Raw genomic sequence first — 11,525 nt, forward strand, 5'->3', positions numbered from 1 at the left:
GATAATCATTTAATGAAGTAATGCTGATTGGAGGAGTATTTGATGATGTATGATCACGGTAGGGAAATATGGATTCATGAAAGACAACATCGCGAGAGACATAAAACCGACGCGTTGAGGGATCATAGATACGATATCCCTTTTGACCAAAAGGATAACCAACGAAGATACCAGGTTTGGCACGATAGTCAAACTTATGTTGAATGTGCATATTTTTAGCAAAACATAAACATCCAAAAACTCGTAGTGAAAGGTATGATGCGGGAACACCGAATAAAAGTTCATGAGGAGATTTATATTGAAGAATTGGTGTCGGTAATTTGTTGATGAGATAAGCAGCGGTAAGAATACATTCTCCCCAAAAAGATAAAGGAAGATTACTTTGAAAGCGCAAGGCGCGAGCAACATCGAGAAGATGACGATGCTTTCGTTCAACAATTCCATTTTGTTGGGGTGTGGCAACACAACTACGTTGATGAATAATGCCATGAGTATGACACCAATTTTGAAATTTGGTGCACAAAAATTCAGTCCCGTTATCTGAACGAATGGTTTGAAGTTGTGGGAGAAAAAATCCACCAGTTCCAGTATTTATTTTAGAGATATTTCCATTGAATTGTCGATTAATTTGATTAAGAAAATGTGTGATCATGTGAAATGTTTCAGATTTATTTTTCATAAGATATATCCAAGTACAACGTGAATAGTCATCGACAATGGTTAAAAAATAACGAGATCCATTCATAGAAGGAACCGAAAAAGGTCCCCAAATGTCAACATGTATTAACTCAAAACATGTGGAAGAATGAGTAAAACTAGAAGGAAATAAAAGACGAGATTGCTTGGCTTGTGGACAAACATCACAAGTGAAGTTTTTATTTTGAACAATAAAAGGAAAATTGCGAACAAGGAAATTAAAACGGGAATTCCCGGGATGACCAAGGCGTGAATGCCATAAGTCAAAATTATTACAATGCTTAAAAGAAAATGCTTTATTTAAAACAGGAATCCTATCATGGAAATAAAGCCCATGTTGGAGACTACCCTGACCAATCTTCTCCTTCGAGGAATGGTCCTGAAACACACAGTGAGAAGAAAAAAATGTGACTTCACAATTGAGATGTTTAGTTATTTGTGAAACAGACAATAAATTGAATTTGAAAGATGGGATATGAAATACATCTTTGAGAATAAGACTTTGTGAGTACTTAATGACTCCAATATGAGTAACTGATGCTATTGATCCATGTAATTTATGATAAGAAGAAAATAATGAAAGTGATGTGCATATGTGATTTGAGGCACCAGAATCTATAATCCAAGAAGAAGACATACAAGATAAAATTGTACCTGTTAAATTTGCGGAGTGGTCAGCGGAAGTATCAGCAGCGGCAGTGTCGTGTGCTAAGAGAGCCACCAATTTCTTGTATTGGTCTTTAGTTAAGGAAGATATTGGGGCTGCTTGAGAGTTGTTGTTGTAATGTGATGTGGGGCATTTTTCCTTGCCGTCGGGGAAGCCGTGTAACTGGTAGCAAGTGACTCGTGTGTGTCCATGACGGTTGCAATGGTTGCAGAATGGACGTGGTCGCTTTCCCGAGTTACGAGCAGCAGATTCCATGTTGTTGTGGCGATTATTCCACGTTGAATTCCTGGAAGTGTGGAGAGCAGCAGATTCCACGATCGGAGGCTGTATATCCAGCTCCTGCTGCTTTTCTTCTTGGCACACCAAGTTGTAGATCCGTTGAACGGAAGGAAATGGCTCCATGAGAAGAATCTGCCGGCGTACCGAAGAGAAGCTGTCATGGAGTCCTTGTAGAAATTCCATGGCTCGATCTTGATTGATTTGATCGAGAATGGATTTTGAGTTCGCGCAGATGCACGGAGAGATGACAATGATGTTGTTCAACTCGTCCCAAAGGGACTTTAATTGAGTGAAATATGACGAGACGGTCATACCTTCTTGTTTCAGATTTGAGATGGATTTCTTCAATTGATAAATCTTTGGCGCATTGGACTGAGAAAAACGATCCTTGAGATTGAGCCAAATCTGAGCGGCATTCTCGGAGTAAAGGATACTCGGCCGAATCTCAGGAGAAACGGAGTTTAGAATCCAGCTACTCACTAAGTCATTGCAGCGTTCCCAGTTTAGGATATCACCTTGAGCAGTAGGTTTCAGCAAGGTTCCGTCGACAAGGCCATATTTGTTCTTAGCTCGTAGAGCCATGGCAATTGCTCAGCTCCATGTGGCATAGTTATCACCAGTGAGAAGTGGCATAACGAGAACAACAGATGGACTCTCTGAGTGGTGAACATCATAGAGATTGGATGCAACCATCGGAGAAGCAGTGTTGAAAACCGGAATGGTTTCTTCGAGATTGAGATCTTCAGACATATTGAACGTCTACAAAAAAATAAAAACAGATCAGACTATAAAAATTGACAACACAATAATATGTTATAGAAACAATAAATTTCAGCAATTGATCTGATTGATATGGACGTGAATATAATATAGGAATGAAAAATTGATTTTGATATGCAAATAAATAGCAATGAATGAGAATTGATACTGATCAGGAAAACAAAAATGATAAATAGCACATTAATGCTGATATGAACGTGATTATGCTAATGAATAGCAGTGAATGCAAATTGATTATGATAATCAATAAAATGATAGCAATAAAAGGAAATTTGATAGCTTAATAAATATCAATAAAAGTAAATTGATTCTAATATGCTGATGAATGAATACGCAGAGAAAAAAAAATCGCAGGATATAAAAAGATGCTCTGATACCATGTGAGAATTAGAGATATGAGATTGTGAACTGATGTGTTTATTTCATTGAATTGTTGCCATATATATAGGCAAATATCTGATACAAGAAACGTGGGAAATAACAACTAATTTCCTAATAGTAAGCAGATAATATAAAACAGAAAAACAAATAAATCCTATATACAAGCTAAATGAATACATAAGACTCGTTCAACAATAAGACTTGTTCAACAATGCCGAAGGAAGCCTAACACGCTCAAGCCGAGCGAGGCAGTAAAGCCTTCTTTGAGCTAGATAAGCGGATGACTAGCCTTCTTTGTGCTCCTAGGGGTAAACATCCATTTTTTTCTCGTTGAATTTCATGTTTTTATAAGGATCTATCTTTTTTGTTGATTTCTGTTAATATTACAAACGAGTTTTGTGTTTGTCTTTGATTTTTGAATCTGTGTGGCCTTTAAAACTCCGAAAAAATTGTGTTCACTAACCTGAATTAAACAAAGATTATCCAGTTTCATTTTTTGGGTAAATTTTTTTGTAGTTAAATTTTTTGAGAGACAATATCTCGAATCGGCTGGATCATCATTTGCTCTTCCATCATCTGATGATAAAAAAAGGATTCTGAATCTATTTTGTATGATGGATTTGATTTGTCCAATTTTCCGATGAATCTCATGCTGCCGTAGCTCTCTATAGGGTGAATTTAAAGCCAATTAATTTCATCTTTTTTTTTTAAAATCAAATCCCTTTTAATTTCACTAAAGCTGGATTTGAAGCTGTTTATTCCCAGGATGTTAACTTGACAATCCACGACAATGATTGGAATTTGCCGCCAGATGCTATAATTATCAACCCTCTAGTTCAAAAGCGTCAAGCCGGAAAACCCAAGATGAAAAGGTTTCGTTCTAAAGCTGAATTGAATCATCCGTACTATCAACGTTGTGGGAAATGTTGAAAAGCTGGTCACAACAAGAGGCGGTGTCCTTAGTCATTTTTCATTTTTTTTAGTTGTTCATTTGACTACGTTTGGTTTTTTTTTTTTTTTTTTTGTTTCTTTTTCTTTTTCACGTGTTGGTTTCATTTGACTGTTTTATTGTAATTTTCTTTGTCAGTTTGAGACTTATTTTAAATTCAATATTTTAACAATTTTTTTGTTTGTATATCATGTTAGTTTATGTTGGTTTATGATAGAACTTATTCATATGTAGAATTGTCGGCTAATTTTACCCTTTTGTAACATAAATAACTTGAAAATATTGAAAATAAACACAACTACATGGATGATATTAACATCCACTAACATACATTAATAATAGTAATGAAAATATACTGATATATACTGGTATTAACATTCATTAACGATAATAATGAAAAAAAACATAACTACATGGATACTCCCGCAATCATGAAAGATTCAAAAATCCATTACAGAAAGTAATATAAAATAGAAAGAAATTCGTAAACCATATTGTATAGCACTTAAGTTTACCCCAAAAAGTATTGTTTAATATATAATCCGAATTGTAAAAACATAAAAAAAAAACGTAAACCATATTTTTTGGCAATTACAGTTTACCCAATAAAACACTGTCTAATCCTTAATCCCAAACAGTTTTCATAGTCTCAAATCGAAGGATGGTTGACTTGAGATAGGATCTTCGTCGTTGTTTCCATTCCCATTCTTTTTGTTTTTTTTCTTGTGTGTAAGACGTCCTTGTTGCTGGTCCTGACCGGGTGGTTCGCTTTTCTCGAATAATTATTCCTTCTGTCTGTTGCTGCTTAATTTATCGTTCAGCCTTTTATTCCGTTTATACACTAGGGTTGCACTTGAGCCTCGTCCACGACTTGAATGGGTTGATGGATCTCAATTTCTTCATCTCGCCGAAGGATAGGCTCATCAAGATTATCATCAAGGAAGTTTATGTTGTTATGAATATACACCAACTCAAGGTTAATATCAACAACTAGCCTAGTTATAGAGGGGACTTTTAAATTATAACCCAACTATCCATTTATTTAGGGAAATAGCCTATATTTCTCATACTTCCAAAATTGTCCTTGGTTTCATTAACTTCGTTATTCTTTGTTCGTTAATTCCAAATTTTTTCCAGTTATTCATCATCAGATTTAAATCATGGAAATGTTCGGCAAATCGGAGACAAGTATTTTTCTTTTTTGAATGGTAAATAATATTTACTATCGAATGGCGGGACTGTAAATATTATTTACCATTAAAATTATCCTGCGATTTGCAACCAGGATATTCGATGACTCATTTGGAATAGATGTTTAGGATTGTCGATAATTCGTAGATGTTCTTCTATTGTGCTTATATTATCTGTTTTTCTAGGTTAGTCATTTAATCCTTCTTAGTCTCTGTTTGTCCAGTGTAGGTGTTTAGGTTCTTTGGTTTCATAAAACTTTGTTCTTATTTGTTTGTTAATTCCAAATTTTTTCCAGTTATTCACCATCGGATTTGAATCATGGAATCGTTCGCCAAATAGGAGATAGGTATTTTTCTTTTTTTGAATGGTAAATAATATTTACAGTCCGGCCATTCGATTGTAAATATTATTTACCATTAAAGTTTCAGAGTCTCAGTTATGATGTTCTATGAGTTAATTGAATTGGAAATAATTTTTACCCTATTTTATAGTTAATCTAACAGAGAATTGATCGGAGATGCGGGCTAGGGTTTCGATTATGGTGTTCTATGAGTTAATCGAATTGGAAATAATATTGACTTACTATTTTTTCCAAGTCTAAGAACGGAGACGTCTTCGTCGGATTCTGAAGTGGCGAAATCAGAAAATTGGTGGCGGAAAAGGAGGTCGGAAGCAATATCGGAGGATTGAAGGACTCGAAATCGACGGAGAGTTCGGAGGCCATATTAGAGGATTGAAGGATTCGGAGACGGAGGCGAAAATTTTGGTGTGTATTTGATGAGTGGTAAGATAGGAATATAATATTATTTGGTAGTGGATTGAGCTAGTTACCTAATTTAAGTGATAGTTGAGCTAGAATTTTAAAGTAGGTGACTAATTTGGGCTAGATACCTAGCTGACCCAATAAATATTGAGTATATTAGTTAGATTTCAAATGGTAACTAGTTATTCATTTTTATAGTTATAATAGATTAATTTATAGGTTTAGTTTCAATGGGTGTATTTGTCTCATATAAACAAATAATAATTTCATGATAATTATTATTAAGTATTTAGAATATGATTTTTGTTTTTTCAATCAAGCTGCAGCAACGCGCGGGTAAAAGCAACTCCTACGATCTATAAAAAAAATTAAAAGAAATAGCCATACGGTCTAAACATATAAAAGACAAGTATATATGGACCCAATACTGATAACGAAATAGGCCAAGTACCAACAAATGAAACATTAGCAAGGAAAAACAACAACTGTGTTGTAACTTTGCCAAACGACATAAGAATCGAATTATATGTTCTTTTGTTCTTCTTCAACCTCAGGTCGAAATAATCCAATTGAGACCCATTCATTGATTCGGCTCATTCTCTCTCATTATGGCATGGACACGTAAGTATTTTTACACGATCTTAGAGTGTTCTAAAAAGCATGCACACGTAAATACGAAAAACGAAAATGATCGAGTTACCTCTCTCAGTTGATGTATTTTTCGGCGAGTTTCAGCTCCGAAAACACCGAGATTTTCTTTGGTTCTTCTAAGCTCTTACTCTCACTTTTAGATGATGATGGTTTATAAATCGATAAGTCATCTCGAAATTGTATGATGTTTATCACTCATAACAATAAATGAGAAATCTTACGTTCACATAATATAATCAATTTTTCTTTATTTTGGCTATTAATAGAGCTTTTTTTTAAGTTTAAAAATGCTTATATATAGACATATTATAGAGAGCTTATTTTTACAAAAAAGTTGTTGGAATTACCCATTCCACTACCCCATTTTAAAATTCTAGTCCAAATTTCATTTTATTAAAAAATAACTCACCAAGTCTGCAGTAAATTAAATTAACTCATAGTTAATAAAATTGGTTATCTATGTTTTTTAATAAAATTAAACTTGAGCTACTTTTTAACAGGAGATGAGAGTTTTCAAATGCCGTTTACCATGGAAAATCGAATGGAATAAACTAATTGAAAGATACTTGTAATTGTAAATATAGTCCAAATTCCAAAATTTGAATACTATTATATTTAATTAATAATATATAACAAATTTATTATTTCTTTTCTTTTTTATAATTTTTTATATTGTATATTAGCTTAAAATTAAACAACAATTATAATAAAATAAATACATACATATAATAAGTACATGGGTGGGAATCATCAATACGATAAACAATTAAAGCCTTTAGCTAAAGACCAGATGGAAATAAAAGAATTGCTCTAATAGACACTAATCAATACGATAAACAATCTAATTTATGTGAAAATATAAGGAATTTTTATTTAATTAATAAATCAAAGGTAATTTCAACGTTCAAGTCATCTTATCGCTCCCTAAGCAGCAGACATAAGTAAAATTTATTTTTTAATTTAAAAAATATTAAAAGCTGACGACTTCTGTTCTCTCTTCTCATTGTTGCTTCTCAAATGGTCTTTCAGTGTTTCTTCAACAAACAAAAGAACCAGTCTTCGATAAAATAGAATAAAAACAAAAAAAAAACCATTCTCATTGGAAGGAAAAAATGCCGACATCGACGATTTTCACTGAGATTCTGCAGTTTTTTATCTCTTGCATACAATGAAAGCGCTCGGTCATTTTTTTACTTAGGCACATCGTTTCGGCGATTATCGAACGAAACAAAAATTACACCACCGGAAGCGGCGGCGCCGGCGAAAGTCGCCGATTTTCGTCGGCATTTAGCATTTAGAACCTTTATATGAATCGTAGTTTAGTGAGCCGTTCTATTGTTTTTCAATTCTTTGCCTGTTTGTCAGGGTAAATATGTGCGGTAGCTTTGCATTTTTGTTGAGCTATGACTTATGACTAATGAGTGTCTTTTCCTTAAGTTTCAGATTTGTTCTATAATATTTTGGAGTTTGAATAATATGACGAATAACACAATACATAACATACCAATAAATATGTATATGAGTAATATGTAATAATGACAACACTGTGAAAAACGTACGTTCACGAGATCTAGAAAACATGTCTCAAAAGGGCAACAAAAAGCTTAAATGAAAATTTAGGGAGTACCAATATGTTCAAACATAGAGGCGTATACATTCGAGGAGAAATACATAATAATCAATAATGAGAGTTGACAAAGTTGCAATTTGCACGAATTTCACCTTCATTAGGACCCGTAAGGACTTGCACATTCCCAAGATTTATCATTGACTTTTTAAACTGTTGTTGGAAGTTTGAGGGCGAGTAAGCCAAAGACTTCACAAGAGAACCAGTTCTAGGGTCAGAGTATAGCAACCGGTCAGTCGTTAAGAGGCCGGTCTTCCGATAAACTAAATTTACGTAAAATTCATTGTCGAAATCTTTCGGTGATTTCGCGTCCAGCTCAACGTAATCCGATGCCCATCGGCATTTTCTTTGCAAGTAATCCAAATATTTAGCGTTTATGGATGGCGAGTATTGCGAGCTCGAAGTGTAGTTTTTGTTGTAAAGCCAGTGCTGAATGGCACCGCACGAAGACCTTCCAATGGTGTGTGCCCCTATAGTTACAAAATCACAAGATAAAAAAAAATTATGAAATACAAAAACCAAACTAATATAAAATTCAATAAATTACATTGCACGCATATTGTGTTTAGATTTTTGAACTGCCAATTTAACTCATATGTTTGATAATTTCACGAGACATTGTATATCATTCAAAATTTTACCTTTTGAATGAAATATGTGATGAAATATGGAATAATTAATCAAGACACTGACCAGATAGAGCGACCAAGTCGTCCATATCCAAGCCTAGGGACTGGAATCTCTCAATCAAATCGGTCATGTTTTCGCGGCCGGTGGGGACACGCGAATCGGCTTCTTGGGCGTGGGAAACAAACCCGTCTTTGCGGCCATAGTCAACCGTCCAGTACTCGCCATTTGTCACCACCGTGGCATCTCTCGCGGCTGCGGTCAGAATGTCGGCACAAGACACGGTTCTCGGGCACTTTTTCTCAACTTCCGCCTTGATTTCGTCGATAATTTCAAACCCTCTCAGTGTCTTGCTTGCCGCGGCATCCCTTTCGCTTCCCTCGTGCTTTAGTAGAATTGAGGCGTCACATCCCTATGGAGAACAAAACGCATTGGAAACGAAATTTTATTTCTCCTATTTTAGTGATATGTGTTTATGAAAAAAAATATATATAATGCAAACACAATTTAACAATTTATACGAACTAGCTATATCTCAAACTAAAAAAAATAAAATCAAAAGCGCTTTGAAGTGAATGTAAAAAGCACATATACTATTTTACTTTTGCGAGAACACTAATAGCTATCTCCAAATTTTATCTTGTCTTGGTTATCATTACAAACATTACAAAGTTTCAACATTACTTTCGGATTTATTTTTGTCTTTTTTTTTTTTCCTATTATTATCTTGTGTCTCATTTCATGTCTCTATAAATTATAACGCATATAATATGTCTTTTTCACCTAATAGTATATTTCCCTTTACATTATTTACAGTAAATAGAGATCGCATCAAACCCTTATGAGTAAAAATTAATATTCATCGTCACCATCTTGAATAATAATAGTAAAAAAAGATTAGTGAAATATCTTACCCGTACGACACAATCATGGAAGTGTAACCTGAGAAGACTCGGAATAAGAGTTTCATCCTCCTCCTTCAAACTCCTTATCTTTTGATTCACAATAGACTCGAATTCTGGGCAACTCTCATAATAGTAAGATGGATTAAGTGACTCTTCGTCGTAGTTGGGTAGTTTCTTCTTCTCATTGTTTTCGCGATCAGAGTACAAAGTCGGAACGGTTAGAGAATAGACAGCATAGGAATCCTCATCGGGTACTGCGTGCTCATCTTCGTCAACTTCTGGAACATTCTTTTGAGTATAATGATCTTTGGGATCATAGGCATATGACGACGAGGGTGAAAATAAGTTGAATCCAATGAGAAGTACTGTGAGGGAAACCAAATATGGACTCATGATTGGTAGAAGAGAATATTTGCTAAGAAAAGAATGAATGAAAGCCAAGCTTTTTATGGCTTAATAGCCTTGTTCATGTTCGATTTACTAATTTATTGTATAGGGTGATGACAACGTGAGAGCCACAATGATAGAAAAAACAGACGATCATGCATACACGTCGGTACTTTAAAAAATCATTAATCAGGATCAGTTGAATGTGATAATTTTATAATGATAATATTCAAAGTTCCGCAGGAAAAAAAAATGAAATTAGAATTTCGACATTTTCAATAGAGGAATAAAAAAAAATTAAGATTTGACTTATGCTCATCTTTATGGTCGAAAAGTTTGTACTATAATATAAATAGCCAAGGGTTTTATATAGTGCTATGAGTGTTAGGAGTAATGATTCCTTATAACTTACATCTATTTAAAGGCTTTCAAAAAATAAAACAACTAATTAATGCGTAAAAAATAAAGAAGTTAACCTTTGTATGTCAAATAATACCCAAACTAAACATTTTAGACCGCTATACTCTTAATAAAAACATGGGAAAATATCAATAGTATCCCTTGTGTTTAATCGAAATGCGAGATTTATCCCCTCCATTTTTAGAAATATCAGACATATCCCTCCAGTTTAATATAAATGACATATACATCCCCTACAAAAATGTTATATTACAAATATCACCATTTTTCGTTAATTTTTTACAAAAAAAAATTTGAAATCCCCTAAATACCCTTAATGAAATAATTTTTAATCTTCTATTCTATATACAAAAAAATTAAATTAAAAAATTTCTTTATAAAAAGTTAAGATTTTTTTATAAAGAGAGATTTTGATTTTTTTTAATAAAATAGTAAATAAATATTTATTCTATTACGGGTATTTTGAGGAGTTCAAATTATTTTTTTGTAAAAAAATAAACGAAAAGGGTGATATTTGTAATATAACATTTTTTAGGGGAGGTATATGTCATTTATATTAAACTGAAAGGATATATCTGATATTTCTAGAAATAGAGGGGATAAATCTCGCATTTCGATTAAACACGAGGGATACTCTAGATATTTTCCCTAAAAACAATTACACTTAAAAACTCTCTCCTTCCTCCCGAACCCATTTATCAACTTCACATGTCTCCAGCAGAAGAACTCGACGCTTTGTGGAGGTCACCAGAAGCACGACAATAGATTGTACTACCTTGCGTTATTGTTGCCCTTCCGGCCTCATGAAAATTCTAACTAGAGGCGGCCTCATATTTAACTCGAGGCTTTGCATGTTACGAGATAAAGGGCATTTTTAGGGTAGTTTTCAATTTAATTTAAAAAACTAAAAATGATACATAATAAAATTCTAAGAAAATTAAATGATTAAATATGAAGTTACAATACAACTAAATGTAATTTAAAATAATCATATGACAAAAAATAAATACACTGATTTTACTTTTCTTGTTCTTTGAGATGCAAATACAAAAATTACATGATATTTCTCTTTACACGATTTATCTAATTGTTTTGGATCTTTTTTTTCATACCCTTTGTTATGCCATCAAATTCATGAGGTGAAAACGATACCACTGCAACAAAACGGATAGTCAAACGAAAAAAAACGACGGTCAAAACAA

The 11,525-nt window shown here is 33.5% G+C and overlaps 2 protein-coding genes across 2 annotated transcripts; both read right to left on the reverse strand.

Annotated features, from left to right (window-relative positions):
* Positions 1-1,040: 1,040 nt before the first annotated feature.
* LOC149385172 (uncharacterized) lies at positions 1,041-2,224 on the reverse strand. Its single transcript, XM_089626261.1, has 2 exons — positions 1,351-2,224; positions 1,041-1,075 (listed from the first exon to the last, which is right to left on the reverse strand). Exons 1-2 carry the CDS (start codon positions 2,222-2,224, stop codon positions 1,041-1,043), a joined length of 909 nt encoding a protein of 302 aa, XP_089482387.1.
* A 5,693-nt stretch (positions 2,225-7,917) lies between these two features.
* LOC149385173 (peroxidase 7-like) lies at positions 7,918-9,909 on the reverse strand. The gene is made up of 3 exons (XM_089627111.1): positions 9,526-9,909; positions 8,678-9,023; positions 7,918-8,454 (listed from the first exon to the last, which is right to left on the reverse strand). The coding sequence occupies exons 1-3, from the start codon at positions 9,907-9,909 to the stop codon at positions 8,036-8,038; spliced, it is 1,149 nt and encodes a 382-aa protein (XP_089483237.1). The 3' UTR covers positions 7,918-8,035.
* Between the last annotated feature and the right edge of the window lie 1,616 nt (positions 9,910-11,525).

This window comes from Urtica dioica, chromosome 9 (genome assembly GCF_054948205.1).
Source record: "Urtica dioica subsp. dioica isolate 48M chromosome 9, U.dioica_male_clone48M_v1_H2, whole genome shotgun sequence".
Lineage (NCBI taxonomy): Eukaryota > Viridiplantae > Streptophyta > Magnoliopsida > Rosales > Urticaceae > Urtica > Urtica dioica.

Bases quoted from the DNA above. Each gene is read 5' to 3' on its own strand.
- LOC149385172 (XM_089626261.1), bottom strand. From the start codon at position 2,224: ATGGCTCTACGAGCTAAGAACAAATATGGCCTTGTCGACGGAACCTTG. The intron at 1,076-1,350 runs GTACAATTTTAT...TGTGTGTTTCAG, and splicing joins CCACTCCGCAAATTTAACAG to GACCATTCCTCGAAGGAGAA.
- LOC149385173 (XM_089627111.1), bottom strand. From the start codon at position 9,909: ATGAGTCCATATTTGGTTTCCCTCACAGTACTTCTCATTGGATTCAAC. The intron at 9,024-9,525 runs GTAAGATATTTC...TGTTCTCCATAG, and splicing joins TCCATGATTGTGTCGTACGG to GGATGTGACGCCTCAATTCT. The intron at 8,455-8,677 runs GTCAGTGTCTTG...TTGTAACTATAG, and splicing joins CGACTTGGTCGCTCTATCTG to GGGCACACACCATTGGAAGG.